At 45.2% G+C, this 12,267-nt stretch overlaps 1 protein-coding gene across 1 annotated transcript in view; it reads left to right on the plus strand.

Annotated features, from left to right (window-relative positions):
* LOC121568485 (ubiquitin-associated and SH3 domain-containing protein B-like) overlaps nt 1-9,009 on the plus strand; it is a 45,494-nt gene extending 36,485 nt beyond the window's left edge. The window contains exons 10-14 of the mRNA XM_045219706.1: nt 119-211; nt 5,345-5,489; nt 6,082-6,188; nt 6,534-6,643; nt 6,858-9,009. Of these exons, the coding sequence (XP_045075641.1) occupies nt 119-211; nt 5,345-5,489; nt 6,082-6,188; nt 6,534-6,643; nt 6,858-6,995 (593 nt within the window). The 3' untranslated portion in view covers nt 6,996-9,009. The remainder of the gene's footprint in view (nt 1-118; nt 212-5,344; nt 5,490-6,081; nt 6,189-6,533; nt 6,644-6,857) is intronic.
* Nucleotides 9,010-12,267: the final 3,258 nt, after the last annotated feature.

Genomic DNA, 12,267 nt, shown 5'->3' on the forward strand with positions numbered 1-12,267 from the left:
GTATGTGGTTGTCAACACCTAGTAGGAGGCTATGTTATCTGACCAATTCCATATCTCATGTTTCATTACAGCGTGATAACAATCTATTCCCCTGTCTGTCTGTCTGTCTGTGTTTTAGGTGAGGCGTTGATGGAGAGCAACACAGTGATCGACTTTGTGTACTGTTCGCCTTCTCTGCGCTGTGTCCAGACTGCTCAGAACATCCTCAAAGGTAACCAGCATGTAGCTACTTGCCACCACAAATCCTACTTAGGATAAAGAACCATATCCATAATCCTCTCTAACACCTGATGAAGACTTTAAAGGGCAACATGCAGTTGCAACATCCATTTTGGGGCTTATAAATGAATTATATGTGAACAATCTAATTTATAAATGCTTAATGAGCTTAGCAACTGTCGTAACCCCATCAGAACCAAAATATAGTTTTTTTACTCCAATGTTTGTAAACAAAGTAAATGTAAACATACACTGTATAGCCTACAAACATGGTTAAAACTATCATTTGATATCATGGATGGTCAGTTCTTGCATCCATAGCTCTGTCTATGAATTTGAAAATGGTTACATTTCTCCAGCCCCATCCCGAAACAGTGGCAGAGAGGACGCTTTGTTATTGTTTCAACTGTGGATTTCCCCTTTAGTGGTTGAAATGTTGTCAATAACCATAGTTGAGAGCATATAATGTGTTCTGGTACTGTCCAGGGAGGCCAAATGCTTGCTGGCTTCCGTTGCATTCAATGCTACGGGCGGCAACAATATCATACTCTTTTTGACCTGACAGCATCAGATAGATGGCCTACACATACAGAGACAGAAGGGCGCTGTTTCACTCGCTCTGTGCTTTCTCTGGTGAGATACATTCAGCCTCTTGCGAATTTAAGGAAAATTATGAAACACAGAGAGATTAAAGATTTTTCTTTATTTCTTAGTAAATGTTTATATACAGTACCAGTCAAAAGTTTGGACACACCTACTCATTCAAGGGTTTTTCTTTATTGTTACATCAAAACTATGAAATAACACATGGAATTATGTAGTAACCAAAAAAAGTGTTAAACAAATCAAAATATATTTTATATTCTTCAAATAGCCACCCTTTGCCTTGATGACAGCTTTGCGCACTCTTGGCATTCTCTCAACCAGCTTCACCTGGAATGCTTTTACAACAGTCTTGAAGGAGTTCCCACATATGTTGAGCACTTGTTGGCTGATTTTTTTCCTTCACTCTGCGGTCCGACTCATCCCAAACAATCTCAATTGGGTTGAGGTTGGGGGATTGTGGAGGCCAGGTCATCTGATGCAGCACTCCATCACTCTCCTTCTTGGTCAAATAGCCCTTACACAGCCTGGAGGTGTGTTGGGTCATTGTTCTGTTGAAAAACAAATAATAGTCCCACTAAGCCCAAACCAGATGGGATGGCGTATCGCTGCAGAGTGCTATGGTAGCCATGCTGGTTAAGTGTGCCTTGAATTCTAAATAAATCACAGACAGTGTCACCAGCAAAGCACCCCCACACCATAACACCTCGTCCTCCATGCTTTACGGTGGGAACTATGCATGCAGAGATCATACGTTCACCCACACCGCGTCTCACAAAGACACGGCGGCTGGAACCAAAAATCTCAAATTTGGACTCCAGACCAAAGGACACATTTCCACCAGTCTAATGTCCATTGCTCGTGTTTCTTGGCCCAAGCAGGTCTCTTCTTATTATTGGTGTCCTTTAGTAGTGGTTTCTTTGCAGCAATTCGACCATGAAGGCCTGATTCACACTGTCCCCTCTGAACAGTTGATGTTGAGATGTGTCTGTGACTTGAACTCTGTGAAGCATTTATTTGGGCTGCAATTTCTGAGGCTGGTAACTCTAATGAACTTATCCTCTGCAGCAGAGGTAACTCTGGGTCTTCCATTCCTGTTGTGTTCCTCATGAGAGCCAGTTTCATCATAGCGCTTGATGGTTTTTGCGACTGCACTTGAAGAAACTTTCAAAGTTCTTGAAATGTTCCGTATTGACTGACCTTCATTTCTTAAAGTAATGATGGACTGTCGTTTCTCTTTGCTTATTTGAGCTGTTCTTGCCATAATATGGACTTGGTCTTTTACCAAATAGGGCTATCTTCTGTATAACCCCCCCCCTACCTTGTCACAACACAACTGATTTGCTCAAATGCATTAAGAAGGAAAGAAATTCCACAAATTAACTTTTATGAAAGCACACATGTTCATTGAAATGCATTCCAGGTGACTACCTCATGAAGCTGGTTAACAGAATGCCAAGAGTGTGCAAAGCTGTCATCAAGGCAAAGGGTGGCTATTTGAAGAATCTCAAATATAAAATATATTTTGATTTCTTTAACACTTTTTTGGGTTCCATATGTGTTATTTAATAGTTTTGATGTCTTCACTATTATTCTACAATGTAGAAAATAGTAAAAAAATTAAGAAAAACCCTTGAATGAGTAGGTGTCCAAACCTTTGCCTGGTACTGTATATATATTTTTGGGGGCATCCATGAATACACGCCACTGCTGTCTCCATATTGCTTATCTCAATCCGATCGTTTCAATCCAATCCTTTCAGATCTACATAAGTGCCTATGGGATTAGGGGACTAGGGGACTAGGGGTGTGACACTCTGGCTCCGGGACTTTTGTATTTGAGCCAGGGTGTATTTGTTTTGTTGCGTTTTGTTGTGGGGTTTTGGTGTATAGGGTGTATTCGTTTGGTTGTGTTTTGGGTGAGTAATTGTAGTGTCGTGTGACTCCCAATCGGAGGTAACGAGTGTCAGCTGTCGGCTCGTTATCTCTGATTGGGAGCCATATTTAAACTGTTTGTGTTCTCATGAGGGTTGTGGGTTTTTGTTCCGTTTCGGTCAGTGTACCGTGGACTTCATTGAGTCGTCTTTTGTTTTGTTGTTCGATAACGTTTAATTAATAAAGTCATGTTTCTTGGACACGCTGCGCCTTGGTCATACTTAGACGACATAGACGACCGTGACAGAAAAACCCACCTTAAAAGGACCAAGCAGCGTGTCAAGCGGCAACAGGACCCAGCTCCAAAGGCTTCCTGGACATGGGAGGAGATTTTGGACGGAAAGGGGTCCTGGACTTGGGAGGAGATCCTGGATGGGATGGATCGCCGTCCATGGAGCGAAACGGTGGAGAGGCGACGGCGAGAGGAGCAACGGCGTCAGCAGGGCCATCGTCGGAAGGACGAGATGCAACCCCAAAAAGTTTTTTGGGGGGGGCACATGGCTTGGGCGGCTGGGCAGCAGGAGGCTGCCACAGGGCTGAGGGAGGCAGAGAAGGGGCGAATTCAAGAGGCAACCAGGTTACGGGGGTCACTGGTCAAAGTAGGGAAAGGAGATGTAGGGGCACGGCGAGTGGTACTGGGGTGTATTACCAGTCCGGTCCGGCCCGTTCCAGTTCCCGGGGTAGAGCCAGTGGTGTGTGCCTCCAGTACGGTCCGGCCTGTTACGACCCCTCGCACCAAGGATACGGTGCGCTGCGCCAGCCCGGCCCGGCCTGTTCCGGCCACTCGCACCAGGGATACGGTGCGCTTCGCCAGCCCAGCCCGGCCTGTTCCGGCCACTCGCACCAGGGATACGGTGCGCTCGCCAGCCCAGCCCGGCCTGTTCCGGCCACTCGCACCAGGGATACGGTGCGCTTCGCCAGCCCGGCCCGGCCTGTTCCGGCCACTCGCACCAGGGATACGGTGCGCTTCGCCAGCCCAGCCCGGCCTGTTCCGGCCACTCGCACCAGGGATACGGTGCGCTTCGCCAGCCCAGCCCGGCCTGTTCCGGCCACTCGCACCAGGGATACGGTGCGCTTCGCCAGCCCGGCCCGGCCTGTTCCGGCCACTCGCACCAGGGATACGGTGCGCGTCGCCAGCCCTTTCCCACCAGTGCCTACACCACGCACCAAGCCTCCTGTGTGTCCCCCGAGTCCTGTGCGTCCTGTTGCTGCTCTCCGCACTAGGCCTTATGTGCGTCCCCAGGGTCCTGCATGCCCTGTTCCTGCTCTCCGCACTAGGCCTTATGTGCGTCCCCAGGGTCCAGCATGCCCTGTTGCTTCTCCCCGCACTAGCCCTGAGATGCGTGTCCTCAGCCCGGTACCTCCAGTTCCGGCACCACGCACCAGGCCCACGGTGCGCCTCAGACGGCCAGAGTCTGCCGTCTGCCCAACGGGGCCTGAACTGCCCGTCTGCCCTAAGGCGCTTGAACTGGCCGTCTGGACTGAGCCTGCAAAGCCGCCCGTCTGCCATGAGCCTTCAGAGCCGTCCGCCAGACCGGAGCCGCTAGAGCCTTCCGCCAGACAGGATCAGCCAGAGCCTTCCGCCAGACAGGATCAGCCAGAGCCTTCCGCCAGCCATGAGCAGCCAGATCCGTCCGCCAGCCATGAGCAGCCAGATCCGTCAGCCAGCCATGAGCAGCCAGATCCGTCGGCCAGCCATGAGCAGCCAGATCCGTCAGCCAGCCATGAGCAGCCAGATCCGTCAGCCAGCCATGAGCAGCCAGATCCTTCAGCCAGCCATGAGCCGTCCAGCCAGGATCCGCCAGAGCCGTCCAGCCAGGATCCGCCAGAGCCAGCCAGCCTGGATCCGCCATTGAGTCCGGTGCTGTCCCTTAGCCCGGTGCTGCCCCTTAGTCCGGTGCTGCCCCTTAGTCCGGTGCTGCCCCTTAGTCCGGTGCCGCCCCTTAATCCAGTGGGGTTTAGTTGGGGGGTGGTCATGTGGAGGAGGCTAGGGAAGCGGGTGGTGACTAAGGTGGGGTGGGGACCACGACCAGGGCCAGAACCGCCACCGTGGACAGACGCCCACCCAGACCCTCCCCTAGACTGTATGCTGGTGCGCCCGGAGGTCGCACCTTTAGGGGGGGGTACTGTGACACTCTGGCTCCGGGACTTTTGTATTTGAGCCAGGGTGTATTTGTTTTGTTGGGTTTTGTTGTGGGGTTTTGGTGTATAGGGTGTATTCGTTTGGTTGTGTTTTGGGTGAGTAATTGTAGTGTCGTGTGACTCCCAATCGGAGGTAACGAGTGTCAGCTGTCGGCTCGTTATCTCTGATTGGGAGCCATATTTAAACTGTTTGTGTTCTCATGAGGGTTGTGGGTTTTTGTTCCGTTTCGGTCAGTGTACCGTGGACTTCATTGAGTCGTCTTTTGTTTTGTTGTTCGATAACGTTTAATTAATAAAGTCATGTTTCTTGGACACGCTGCGCCTTGGTCATACTTAGACGACATAGACGACCGTGACAAGGGGTTGTTTTTGGACAGGGCTGGTGTGCATAGCAGAGGCTGCAGTCTTCCTCTTTTGTTGATGTGCCTCTCTGTCTCACCTTGCAGGTCTGCAGCAGGATGGCAAGCTGAAGATCAGAGTGGAGCCAGGCCTTTTCGAGTGGACCAAGTGGGTCTCTGGGAGCTCCCTTCCTGCCTGGATCCCTCCCACAGACTTGGCAGCATCCCACTTCACTGTTGACACAACATACAGGTGATACAGGCAAGACTGTTTCCTGGTTCACCTCCATACTGAACTCTTACTGGCCATTTACACTATACAAGCGGCACTTGCCTAGCCACACCCTCATGTGGGTGCTAACAAGCTAGCAAGCAAGCTAGGTAGTGCTACGTATCAACAGCCATTGTCAGCCAATCCAGGAAGCTATGGTGAGATTCGATTGGTCACTCGCGTCGCAATATCACGGAGGAGTTGAATAAACATTTTTTCACCCAACTTTAGTCCTGCCCTTTTCAGCTCCCACACCCATGCTCGTATCTCTCAACGGTCCCCCGCCCACTCCGCTTCTCTCACTTTCGTTCCATTGAAAGTGAATGGCTTCCGATGTTTCACCGCTTGATGCCGCTTCCAAGTGTAAACACAGAGTTAGCCCCATCCCTTTAGCCTTGGGCCTAGGCACAAAAACAAATAATATGGTCAACATTCCATTAAGCCTATAATTCCTTCTGACCGACGTACAGTACATGAAGTGGTAAAGGTAGGGGCTAAGGGTTGTTGCTGGATTGGGCCGGAGCCTTTTCAGCCATGCCTCTGTCTCACATGTTCTCACTGTTTATTCCCACAGACCTCTCATCCCGATAAGCAAACTTAGCGTGTCGGAGTCCTATGACACGTACATGAGCCGGAGCTACCAAGTGACCAAAGACATTCTGTCTGACTGCCAAAACATGGGTAATTATGATGCAGGGTTCAATCACTGCTGTGGCTTTGGATGGGATGTGTATTAAAAAAACAGTCCTGGGTTCAGTTAGTACTTATCTTTCAAATCCTTTAACTGTGCTTGATTGAGCTTGCCTGGCGCAATGGAATCAACGGAGTTGTCCCAAAAGTACACACGCTGCTCATTTCCCACTCCACTCTAGACAGGCTCAATCAAAGCTCAGGGTATTTGAAAGAAAACCAATACTTTTTGAACCCAGATGTGATACAGAAACATCTTGTGTGGGATGGACAATGGGATTAATCTGGTCCATGTTGTTCTTCCCTTCCCTCATCTCCTCATCTCCCACTCTGTAGGAAACAACATACTGATTGTGGCCCACGCTTCCTCCCTGGAGGCCTGCACACGACAGCTCCAGGGCCGCAGCCCCCAGACTTCCAAGGACTTCATCCAAGTAGTCAGGAAGGTCAGCTGGAGTTTATTTTACTCGCTCAGTTTGATATTTTCTTTTGATCTCATTGTGTCTTCCCCCTCACTCTTACTTTCACTCTTACTTTCACTCTATGTGTGTTTCTGTCTGTCTGTCTCTCTCTCTTTCTCCCCCGCTGCCTTTCCACCCCACTCCTTAACTTTCATACTGCCTTTGTTGCGGCTGACGAGAGCCTCTTTCCCCCCTGTAGATCCCCTACCTGGGTTTCTGTTCCTGCGAGGAGCAGGGCGACACAGGGGTCTGGCAGCTGGTGGACCCGCCCATCCTGCCCCTCACACACGGACCCAACCACAGCTTCAACTGGAGGGAGACCCTCCTCCAGGAATGACATCCGCTTCCCTGGAGAGCAGACTTGCTCATTCCCATCCCGAGGCTTTAGTTTCTGGTCAAACAGCACTGAGAGACTCTGCCAGAGTCAATGGGTGGTTGGACCTGTATGTACTGTACTGTACACATTGTAATTTGACAGTATTGTTGACATTTCTAATTTGACAGTATTGTTGTTAGTGAGAGCAGAGAGAGAAGAGAGTGAAGTTGGAGAGGGCAGGGCTAAGTCTCAGGGCCTGGTTGATTGTGGAGGCTAGCACTCAGCTGGCTTCAGCAAGCACATGGACCATTACATATTACACCACTGCGAGTCAACTGCGTGCCAGAAGGGAGTCACAAGGTTGAGAACATTGACCTAAAAAATCTAACAGAATAGTTTGTGTTTGGAAAAGCAATTGCATTCCTTGTCCCGCTTGCAGATTAACTGTTGACGAGGGCAAACGTTATCCTCAAAAGCCCTTGACTGTAGCCGCAAGTCATCTCTCAGATGTTTCCCAGTGTGGAATCTGTGTTTCTGTGTGTATAAAGTTGAACTCATTGGGGGAAAAAAACATACTCAACTTAATCCATGCTCTCTTGAATACTGTAAGTACAACGACTTATTCATCCACTTAAAACTGATTGCAATGTGGTCAGTATTATGTATTTTATGACTTTATGGTCATGTTGTATGCTGGTTGTATAAAAACGTTTTGTTAACGTAAGTAACCAGAAAAATACGTCTTTGCCTGGTTGTAATAGGTTATGTGACAAGATAACAACCAACATATGATGTATTTACTATGACATCTTGATCTCGTCATAAAAAATACATCTTTATGTGGTTGTAACCAAGACTAGTTGGAAATCTGGTTTTATGACTTCTTCACAACCAGAAAACCAGTTTACAACCAGAAAATGCCATCATTAAGACAGCATGTGCCAAATGTTTTCCACTGGGTGGCTTGTCACCCGGTTTGTTTGAAACAGTCTCGATGGCACAAAATGCACTATTGACAATCACAGGTGAGTCTTGGTGAGGATGGTCTAATAACCAGTAGTTAGGAACTTATGTGTCAATTTTACATAATGTAAGGTCTTATGGCAGAATAGTTGTCGACCACTGCACTAGAAAATATATTTCAGTCTTCCAGTTGTGACCATTTATATTTTATTCAGATACTTAACAATTGAAGAGCTTTTCTTTCAAATATCATATAAAAAAAGACCTGTCCCATGGTAGGAAAATACATGTTTTTCTCAGGTGCAGATTTCATTGTGACTTTATACAGTATGTGCATTTCATTTGGTCATGAAAATTGTTGTGATTGCCTCTTAAGATTGAACCTGATTTATCTTGATGTCTCAGTGGTGAAATCAGAGAGATGTTATCTGTTTAATGAGTCAACTTGAATGCTTTTGTTTAGCCTCATCTAAATCTATCTGATCTAATCTTTCTGCAAATCATTATTATTGAGGAGGCTCTAAAACAATGCTCTGGTGCTGTTCTTCCATTGATACATGCAAGTGCAATACTTACAAGTGCAATACTTGCAAGTGCAATACTTGCAAGTACAATTACAAATGTGTGATGAAGGTGTCAGTGAGGAGCAAAGCAGGCCTACATCAGAGGTTAGCCACATGCACTGTTGAGGAAACCCTGGAAACCTGACAACCGAGGAGGAAGCAGTCTGTGTCAAATTGTGTTAATTTATTTTCTCAAATATTATATTTCCAAATGTATATAAACGTTAATTTAAGTAATTTAAGTTTTTCATCAAAATGCTATTCTTTAGGAGGACTAGTGGGCTAAGATGTGCAAAAGATTGAAATGAAAACAAACTGATTGAAGGTGGAGATGATACAGTATTCATAGTGACTTGCCACTTCCCTGTATATTCAGATATGAGCATCTCTGAGGTGGGTTCTTTATTTTGTTTAAAAAATTGTCCCCCGAAAATGCCCCCTATATGATACTGACAGTATCACTGTTTCAGATATGTGTAAGTTACATATCAAATAAAAAAATCAGGTCATTTCGTTTTGTATTGTTTTCTTTTTTTTTGTTTGATGGAGAACTCCTTCAACACCTTGTTCAATACGTAGTATATGGTTTAGCCACTAGGTGTAGGTGTAAGACCTTTGGAGTTGACTACATACAGTATCTATCTTAGGGAGAAAATGAGCCTGAAGCAGAGGCGTCATGGCCATAGGGGGCACAAGAGCACGTGCCCCCTCAGATTTGTCATTTTTGTTTCAGGTGTTAAATTAATTACTACATTAAATTTTTAAGTCCATGTTTTATCATAATTATTCATACAAAATATCTATCAGCTGTATTTTGCAGAGGGGGCACACTGACTGGACAGGCAAAGAGTACCCCCACCCCCATATAATTGAACAGGTAAAGAGGTATGCTTAGATAACCTATGCATAAAAATAGACATATTTTTATATAGAATTAGGAATAATGATTATGGCTCTAGATTGCAGGGAAAATATGTTTCAGGTGTTTGAAAAATGCAATTACGTATTTCGTGCCCCCTATAAAATAATAGGTACATGATACCCCTGGCCTGAAATTATTTAAAAACAAAGAAATCCTTAGAAAATGTGGCAGTAAGTAGACATTATTTTTGTTTCTTTTTGACCATTTTAATTGAAAACAATCACAGTAAGGTACTTATGTAATTGTTACCCAGATATTATATGATATTAGGATAAAAACAGCTGCATTGGACCTTTAAAGGGATACTTCAGGATTTTGGCCATTTTTATGTCTCTGTGTCCAGTATGAGGGAAGTTAGAGGGAGTTTCGTGAGCCAATGCTAACTAGGGAAAACGTAATGACTGGAAGTCTATGGCTATCTACTAGATACCCATAGACTTCCAGACATTGCGCTAACGTTAGCAATTGCGCTAGCGCTAGTTAGCAACTTCCTTCAAACTGCACGCAGAGACATAACAATGGTATCCACAAATTCATTTGACTCTGGGGAAGTTGATAAAGAGCCTCATTGCTAAAATCCTGAAGTATCCCTTTAAGTCAGGTTAAGCGACCCAAGCCCGGTTAAACCAGACGGAGCTCTGCTGTCAGTCTGATTTACCAGGCAAAAGTGACCCTATCACACCTGATGATGATGCATGCATGTTGTCAGCACCACTGATAACGTACCTGGCCACACACGTAATCATGCAGACAGGTAGGCTATAGAGCCCCACAGTGGAGGTGTCATAATACCCATAAAACCTAGCGGTCAAATAGGGAAATGGTTCCAATCGTTTTTCCACCATTCATTTTTTTTTAGAAACACTTAAAATAAGGGCTGTGTTTCGTGTGGGCTTACCCTTGCGTGACGTTTTGATAACCATGTAAATCTCTCTCGGACAAGGTGACTTTTATCAATATATTCGGCTCTATTTAATCTCAGATTTGAAAATGCTAATTAGCATCAAAGTAGACATCATGGAAGACTACAAATCCCTGCAAGCTCCTGCAAGTCATCTCTATCTAACACCTTTGCCTTCAGGTATTGTGTCAATTTAAAACTTGCACAGACTTGTCAATTTAAAGAAATGTAGTCAATTTATTCATTACTAAATTTAGCTATCATTAGATCGTTAATCCATAGATTCTTACATTTGCCTCGATTCGGCAGTGTCATCCAGATCATCATGGCATTTGTAGTTCTTTATGATAGCCACATTAGCAGCTAATTAGTGTTTCATTTTGGGGGGGGTAAAAACAGGCCTTGTCCTAGGAGATTTACACGGTTATCAAAATGTCACGGCAGGTTAAGCCTACACGAAATACAGCCCTTATTTTAAGTGTTTCTAAAATGCCCTATGGGAAAAATGAATGGTGGAAAAACGATCTGAACCATTTCCTCATACTGTGGTACTCGATAGTATGACTACAAATTTGACAACCAACCTCTGATTATGTGCATAAAACTTAAATGAGAGTCAATTGTGTATCAATCATCTTGTTTAATTTTTTGGGAAACAAACAGCATCCTTCCATCAATAGCATCTTTCTCACTTGTTGAGTCCTTATCTCTGTATAATTATACCCCAAAAAGAGACCCTAATGCAACATTTATTTACTCTGATGTTGGGTTATTGTTGCACAGACTTCCAATTATATTTGGTGGCCTGCTCACCCCTATTTACTCCAGTTTATAAATACACCTGGGGCTTTGGGGCTCTGGTTTCAGACACTGCCTCAGCACCGGCGGCAGCTTAAAAAGCCTGGCCAACGGGTTTATCCGAGCTGGGGATATTCGATCTCTGCCACTCTTGTCCTGATTTAACCTGAACTCTCCTTTAATGTGCCAGTCCTCCCCCATCCCCAACATAACTGTGATTTGGAGGCCAAATTAAATGTATTAGTTAGATTTTTTGCTATGATTGCCCTCTTCTAAAATATCTAAAGTAGACTAGGAAATGAGAGTGATGCATTGACCCACTTGGATGTAAACAGGACTTTTTATTACCTAGGGCTAAAATCTCCATTTAGCAAAGCATCATCTACAACTGCAGTGCAGAAAAACTCTGCAACCGTCTGAAAACAAACACGTTTCTGTTAAATCTCCCAGACAGACAGATGCATGAAGAAAATGATTTGCTGAATATACAACTTTGTTGAAAACCTCTATATAGAACTAGATCAACAACTAAATGTTTTATTGAGGAAATTGATATCAAGGTAGATATCAGTTAGATATACTTAGGTAGAGATTCAACATAAATATACAGTTCAATTAAGAATTTTGTTGAACAACTTGATATAAAGACATTTCGTGTTTTGTGTCCTGCCATTCAGTCTGAATCATCTTCCTGTCAAAACAAGAGTGATGTTTTATCTTTTACATAATCTCTCAAAGTCTTTCAGAGTTGAATGTATTCCCCATCTACAGTAGTATAGAGATCAGGGGTGTCTGGGTCGCATGTTCCCCTCCTTTGTTTCCCCCCATATTGAAGACCAGCACCTTTGTGTGTATCTATCAATTATTTTGGGTTTGCAGTGACTTTTTATTAGAAATTGTGTCTTTTTAGTTTAGCAAGATTTGCTGTGCTTCCCTATTTGTTTCCCGTACTTGATTTATTGTAGACTCCTGCCCCTTGGCTGGTCACCTTGGAGACAGGAGTTGGTCAAGGTCTGCCACAACTGTGCCTGTTGACTAACAAGCTACCATAGCTCCTTAAAATTGAGCTTTCAGTCCACTCTGGGCCTGCTGCTAGAGGGAGAAGTCACCACCAACACAAACACCACCACCACCTTCCCCCAGCTT

The sequence above is a fragment of the Coregonus clupeaformis genome, chromosome 6, assembly GCF_020615455.1.
Source record: "Coregonus clupeaformis isolate EN_2021a chromosome 6, ASM2061545v1, whole genome shotgun sequence".
Lineage (NCBI taxonomy): Eukaryota > Metazoa > Chordata > Actinopteri > Salmoniformes > Salmonidae > Coregonus > Coregonus clupeaformis.